Here is a 6749-nt window from a genome sequence, read left to right as displayed (position 1 = left end):
TGGTGGGGTGTCCCTGTGGTGGAGCTTCAAGCAGCCAGGCTCTCACACCAGTGAATGGCTTCTGCATCCGCTTCAGGCATGAGCAGCATCATGTGGTGGCTGAAGATCAGTGCAACAGCTGAGCAGAGCAGGTGCTTATCCTGAGCTGTCTGTGGAGGGTGTGAGATGCAGCCTCCCAGGGGGAAGTCTGGAGCTGCAAGTTGGCTGCGAAGGTCCTGGAGCACCTGCAAGCTGGAAGCCTGCCTGTGGGTGAACAGGAAGCAAGAGAGGGAGGGGACCTCATTCATTTTGAGCACCGAATCTTATGTTACTGGCGGTGCTCCTGGCACATCCCAGCTCATCTCCCACTCACCATCTCTGCATTTGTTTGCGTCACTTTGCTTGCCACACCACAACACACAGCAGCTCCTGAGGCCGTGCTGACCCCAGCAGGAAGCAGCTCTGTCCCTCCCCACCACCCAAAGCCACCCAGGGCTGCGAGACATCCTCCCCTCCCACTGCGGGCATCCTGAGAGCATCCCTGCCGATAGCTCGTGGCTTTGCCTCCCTTGGCCATAGAGGAAGCCACTGCACAAAGAAGGGAAATGACTCGGCCAAGGTCACCTGGATATGGGGCTAAGCCCAGCATCATGAGTCCCGGTGCCATGGCTGAACTGCACCAGTCTGTACACTGCAGTGAGTTTCATGCATTGCCAAAAGTCTTCCTTGAGTGCTCAGGGGAAAACTGAACACTGATTCATTCAAAAGCCATGTGGTGGAAATTGTGGACACATCGCCCTCAAAATCAACAGAAAAAAGCAGAGGAGTGAGGGCTACAGCTGAGTTTGGACAAATTAGAACAAATGAGAGCAAGTCAGAAAGACAACAGTGTGGGGAAGAAGCCCTTAGGGTGATGCAGGAACAGATGCCCATTGTCACCTCTGGGCTTTGCAGAGAGCTTCCCCAAGCATGTATTCCCCCACAGACAAAGAGCAGGATCCCAATTTCGGATGATAAGCATGTGTGCGGTTTTGTTGTTGGATCCAGGACCAGATGCAGGAACCGTATGCTCTATCAAATGCATTTTGCAGGTGAACACAATGACAGTCCCTGCAGGCTGGAGATGAGGAGCACTTCCATACCTCATAGACCCCATGGCCTGCTGACCTATGAGCCCCCACCCCGCCGGCATTGTGCCGAGCCGGGCCTCCCTTTTCCTGTAGGTGGAGTTTCCATAGGAAGCTCAGCCGATCCACCTCCCACCACCGGACACCACTCCTGGCTGCAGTGGTGGCCGACCCCACTGCTCCTTGTTGGGATGCTCCAGCCCAGGATGCTCGGCCACCCATCCTGGGGCGATGGCAAGGCAGGGGACAGCCTCCAGAAACTCTCACTCTTTCTTCTCTTTCCCAACTGGTGAGTGGCAATGGGCAACAAGTGAAGACACGGTGTCTTGGTGTTCACCCTGAGGTCTGTGCAGGATGCAGAGGCAGGCGGGTGAGCCCACAGCCACAGCCCACAGCTGGGCAATGGGCATCCTCGGTGGGCTGCTGCTGCTGGGTCACTTGCCTCTACAGCTCAGGGCCCTCTGGTGGCTCTTCTTCCTCTCCGCTGATGCACAGGAGGTGGCCACCATCACGGTGCAGTACCGCCTGTTTGAGGAGGTGCCGGAGGGCACCGTGATAGGGATGTTGGCTGAGCATTTTGAGCACGGTGAAAGCGGTGAAATGGGGGAAAACTTTCGTCTGCTGCAGAGCCCTGGGATGTTTCCTCTGCGCGTGGGGAGCGGGGATGGCGAGCTGAGCACGGCCGGGCGCGTGGACAGGGAGCAGCTGTGCCGGCACAGCGATCCTTGCTGGGTGTCCTTCGACGTGCTGGCAGCTGAGCAGATGGCTCTGATCCACGTGGAGGTTCAAGTTCTGGATATCAATGACCACTCACCTCGCTTCCCCATGTCTGAGCTGGAGCTGGAGATGTCAGAGAGCGCATCGCTGCAGATGCACATCCCGCTGGACAGAGCGCTGGACGCCGACGCTGGCCCTAACGCACACTGCTCCTATGCGCTGTCCCCCAGCGAGCACTTTGCACTGGAAGTTGTCTCCGGCTCTGACGGCACAAAGCATGCTGAGCTCGTCGTGGTTAAAGAAGTGGACCGAGAGCTGCACTCCTCCTTCGACCTGGTGCTGACAGCTGCTGACCACGGGGAGCCTCCTCGGTCAGGTACTGCTTTAATCAAAGTAATTGTCCTTGATTCTAATGACAACAGCCCCGTTTTTGCAGAGAGCTCACTGGTGGTTGAGGTTCGGGAGGATGCTCTGCCTGGGACACTGCTGGTGACGGTCACGGCCACCGATCCCGATCAGGGACCCAATGGGGAGATTGAGTACAGCCTCAGTAAGCATGCACCTCCAGAGGTGCTCAGCACCTTTGGCATTGATGCCCGCGGGGGCAGCGTGGTCCTGAGGCGCCCACTGGACTACGAGGAGACCCATGCCTACGAACTGGATGTGCAGGCCAGGGACCTGGGTGCCAACCCCATCCCAGCACACTGCAAGGTGGTGGTCCGGGTGCTGGATGTCAATGACAATGCTCCCGATGTCCGTGTCAGCTGGGCAGCATGGGAACCCGTGGTGTCCGAGGCTGTCCCCAAAGACAGCTTCGTGGCTCTGGTGACAGCCAGTGACCCTGACTCAGGGAACAACGGGCTTGTGCACTGCTCCCTGAGCCCAGGGGATGACCACTTCAGGCTGAAGCAGACCAACAGCCACAGCTACCTGCTGATGACCAATGCCGTGCTGGACCGGGAGCTGCGTGCTGAGTACAACCTGACTCTGGTGGCACGGGACCAGGGCGAGCACTCCCTGGCAGTGTGGAAGCACCTCACCATCTGCATCAGCGACGTCAATGACAACGCTCCCACCTTTGAGAGGACCTCCTATGAGTGTGTCGTGGAGGAGAATGGTGATGTGCCGGCCTTCCTGCTCACTGTCCATGCCACCGATCCTGACCTGGGCTTCAATGGGAAGGTCACCTATAGCATCCGGGACTCCACAGTGTCAGGCCTGGTCTCCATCAATCCCACCAGTGGGGACATCATTGCCCTCCGAGCTTTTGACCATGAGCAGATGAGCAGCCTGGAATTTCTGGTGACTGCAGAGGATGGTGGCCAGCCTGTGCTGGCCTCCAACGTGTCTGTTAGGCTGGAGGTACTCGACCGGAATGACAATGCCCCCGTGGTCACTGAGCCGCCGCTGGTGGGGGGCATGGCCACGCTGTCTGTGCTGGTGGGTGCAGAGACGGGCTGTGTCTGGGTGACCTCTGGCAACGGGAGTGCCATGGGGACAGTGTTGGCCAATGTGTCATGCTCTGACACTCCTCTGCTCTTCACCATAGTGGCTAGGGATGGAGACTCCGGCCGCAATGGGGCTCTGCGATACGACATTGTGGGTGGGGATGGTGCGGGGCTCGTGGTGCTGGACCCACTTTCAGGACAGGCCTTCCTCAACGCCAGCAATGCCAGTGGGCTGGCTGGCACCCAGCGAGACCTGGCCGTCCTCATCAGTGATGGTGGGGATGAACCCCTGCACGCCCAGGCCTGCGTGCGTTTGCTCTTCCGACGCCATGGAGCCTTCTCCAAAATGTCAGCTGGGGGGCCAGGCTGGCTAAGCCCACCTGTGGTGGCCGCCATTTGCCTGGCTGCACTCCTGGGCAGCTGCCTTCTCCTTTCAGCCCTAACCCTGTCCCTGCGCAAGAAGGAGAAGAAGGACGGCATGGCCTACAACTGCCGTGAGGCAGAGGATGCCCACAGGCAGCAGCAGCTGAAGAAGCCACCCCGTCAGATCCAGAAGGCCGACATCCACCTGGTGCCCACACCACGGGGCTGGCCCCGGGGGGCTGAGTCCCAGCAGCCCAACGTGGAGGGCTCCCCGCAGCCTCCCCCACTTCTCACCCCTACTCTCTACCGGACCCTGAGGAACCAGAGGGTCTCCAGGGACTCAGATGAGGAGCAGGGGATGTTCACCCTCCCCATCGTGCAGCGCCAGCCCTGCCCGTCCCACAGGCCGAAAAACAGCCCCACGGACGTGGTGGGGAAGCTACCGCCCGAGGAGCCCCCGCTGTCAGCCCCGCAGCCCCGGCCGCCCCAGCACATCCTGCGCAGCCTGGTGCGGCTGTCACTGGTGGCCCTTGCGGAGCAGAGTCCCAATGGGGAATTTGCCATGGAGTCAGCCCCTGTGCAGGTAGGCGACGTCCCATGACCTGTGGCAGGCACGGAGATCCCAACGTTTGCCTGGGAATAGGGGTGGGACTGTGCAGCCCAGGGAATGGAATGGTATGTTCCTGGGACATGTGGGGAGCTGGGGTGATGCTGGGGAAGGAAAACCATCTCGCATGGAGGGGGCTTCGTGCAGGGATAGTGCCAGGGCACAGGGGAAGTACTGGGGCCAGGTGGGCTGCGAGGGGCCTTGTTTTGCCCAACGTAGGGATGCTGAGCCATCTGCAGGAGGAGGAAACGCTATAAAAAGGTGGTGCAGCTCAGAGGGGACGTCCGGGCAGGAAGCAGCTTGTGCAGTGTTTGCAGGGCTCAACGTGCTTTTCCTGCCTTACAGCAAATCTCCCAGCTGCTGTCTCTGCTGCACCAGGGTCAGTTCCAGCCCAAAACAAACCATAGGGGAAACAAGTACACGGCCAAGAATGGCAGCAGGTAAGGTCTGCTCACACCTCCCTGCAGGTCCTCCTCCCCAGGAGATGTTCCTCTGCTCTCACCTCCACACCAATGGACTCAGATCCCTCCTAGGAATGCTCTTTGTCTCTTCCCTGGGGCACCTTTTGCAGCTCCTTCTGTACCCACCTGAGGTCCCAATGGCCATGACCTGTCTGTCTACCATTGCTGAGGAAACATCAGTGTGATGGAAAGGTGAGCAGAGAGGGTCCCAGCTCTGGAGGGAGCAGCACACGGATGAAAGAATGAGACGTCTCACTGCTCTGGGTGCATGTTGATGTTGGTTCAGGGCATCTCTTCCTGCACAAGGTCAGAAGACACTGCTTGAAGACACAGGAAAGTCTGAGATACCCCAGCTGTGTGCTGGAGACTATCCCGGAGGCACACTTTATGCTGTTCCCATTAAATTATGTTGTTGACAGCTCTAGATGGAAGCTCCTGAGTATGCCAGGTCTTCATCTCCACTTCCCTGTGTCCCCCCTGTCTCCATTTTCCATGCCATGGCCAGACACAGTTTTCTCCACCTTTTCCATCACCAGCTCCCTCTGTGAGCTTGGTGAGGGATGAAGAGCTGCTTTGGGACAGGACTGGGCTTGTGTGCTCCTCACCTGGTCCTGCACACAGGCAGTTCCTCCATACTCAAGTTGCTCAGCACCCAGCTGGAGCCCAGTTTTCAAAGAGTCTGTGACCAACCCTGATCCCCATGCTTTTGCTCATGTTTTCAAGCATAACAGACTAAAATGTGGCATTTCTGAAGACACATACAGGCCCATCTGAAGGGCCATTTGCAGATGAATGGGGTGCGTGGAGTTGTGGGACCAAGGGCAGCTGGAGAATGATGCTCACAACCCATTTCTTGGTCATTTTATGGGGGATTAGGACAACCATCTTCAAAATAAGCAAGGCAGAGGCTGATGTGTGACTTGGATATTTGGAACCTTGCAGGGCAGCGGGGCTGGATGCTGACTGCCTGAGCACGAAGGACAGTGGGCACGGCGAGAGCGAGGCTGAGGACCGTGACTCGGAGAGTGGCTTTGAGCTGTCGGTGCAGCAGCTGGTGGGAGAGGAGCTGGAGACCCTGCTGGAGCCACAGGCTGGTGAGGCGGCCTTGGTGCATGCATTGGGACTGGGGTACAGCAGTAGGATGTCCCCACACAACAGCTAACCCCAGTGGGAAGTTAATATTGGCTGGGCTGAGGGATGTATGCCCAGATAGGTGGTGGAATCGCTGTCCCTGGAGGTTTAAAAGGAAAGGGTAAATGTGGCAGTGAAGGGGGTGGTTCCGTGGTATGGTGGCGATGGGTTGGTGGTTGGACTAGATGATCTCGTTGGTCTTCCCAACCTTAATGATTCTCTGATTCTAAGGCAGGGGACAGCTCATCATAGAGTGCTGGTGCACTCTGTGCTATTGGTGCGGCACCATTTGATACCAAAGAGACTTGCTAAGCTTCATGCTGGATTTGTCCATGCATCTGACCGTCCTTGGTAGACTTTCCTCCTCCATAGATCCATCTGCTCTGATTTGTGAGGTTGGCCTCTTCTGTAGCATAGGAGTGAAGTCCAGCTTAACAGCATGCTAATCAAAAACTCTGCTTCCCATGTTGATCTGAGAGCTCTGTTTTATGGCCTTCTGGTCCACGTGGAGTAAGAAAAGTGAAGAGTTCTGCCCTTTGTGATCTTCTAGAGCCCCTGAGTCCCATCAGGTCCCTCCTTCCTACCAGGCTGAACAGGTTCACTCTTGTCTCCTGTTACCATCCTTGTTTTCTTCTACATTCTTACCAGTTTTTTAATGTATTTGTTGAGATGCGCTGACCGGAATTGTGTGCAGTGTTTGGGATTCATCTGTCTTGGTGGTATAAGGAGGTTTTTTTGGTTGTTCCTCATCCCTTTGCTGCCCAGGCTGCACACTGAGCTGTCATTGACACGTTGGTCCCAAATCCCTCCAGGAAGGAGTAACCAACACGATGTGTGGTTTCCCATGTTGGTTATCCAGAGACAGAGAAACCCACCAGCCATTTTTTGCTCATGTCACTGGGATTTAGGTCCTTCA

The 6749-nt window shown here is 57.1% G+C and overlaps 1 protein-coding gene across 1 annotated transcript in view; it reads left to right on the top strand.

Annotated features, from left to right (window-relative positions):
* Positions 1-1237: 1237 nt before the first annotated feature.
* The window catches only part of PCDH12 (protocadherin 12), a 9829-nt gene continuing 4317 nt past the window's right edge, over positions 1238-6749 (top strand). Inside the window, exons 1-3 of the mRNA XM_010718851.4 lie at positions 1238-4217; positions 4587-4681; positions 5645-5796. Of these exons, the coding sequence (XP_010717153.1) occupies positions 1461-4217; positions 4587-4681; positions 5645-5796 (3004 nt within the window). The 5' untranslated portion in view covers positions 1238-1460. The remainder of the gene's footprint in view (positions 4218-4586; positions 4682-5644; positions 5797-6749) is intronic.

The sequence above is a fragment of the Meleagris gallopavo genome, chromosome 15 (assembly GCF_905368555.1).
Source record: "Meleagris gallopavo chromosome 15, MGAL_WU_HG_1.1, whole genome shotgun sequence".
In the NCBI taxonomy this organism is placed as follows: Eukaryota; Metazoa; Chordata; class Aves; order Galliformes; family Phasianidae; genus Meleagris; species Meleagris gallopavo.
Note: the sequence above shows the minus strand (reverse complement) of the source record. Positions and strands in the feature narration are given on the sequence as shown.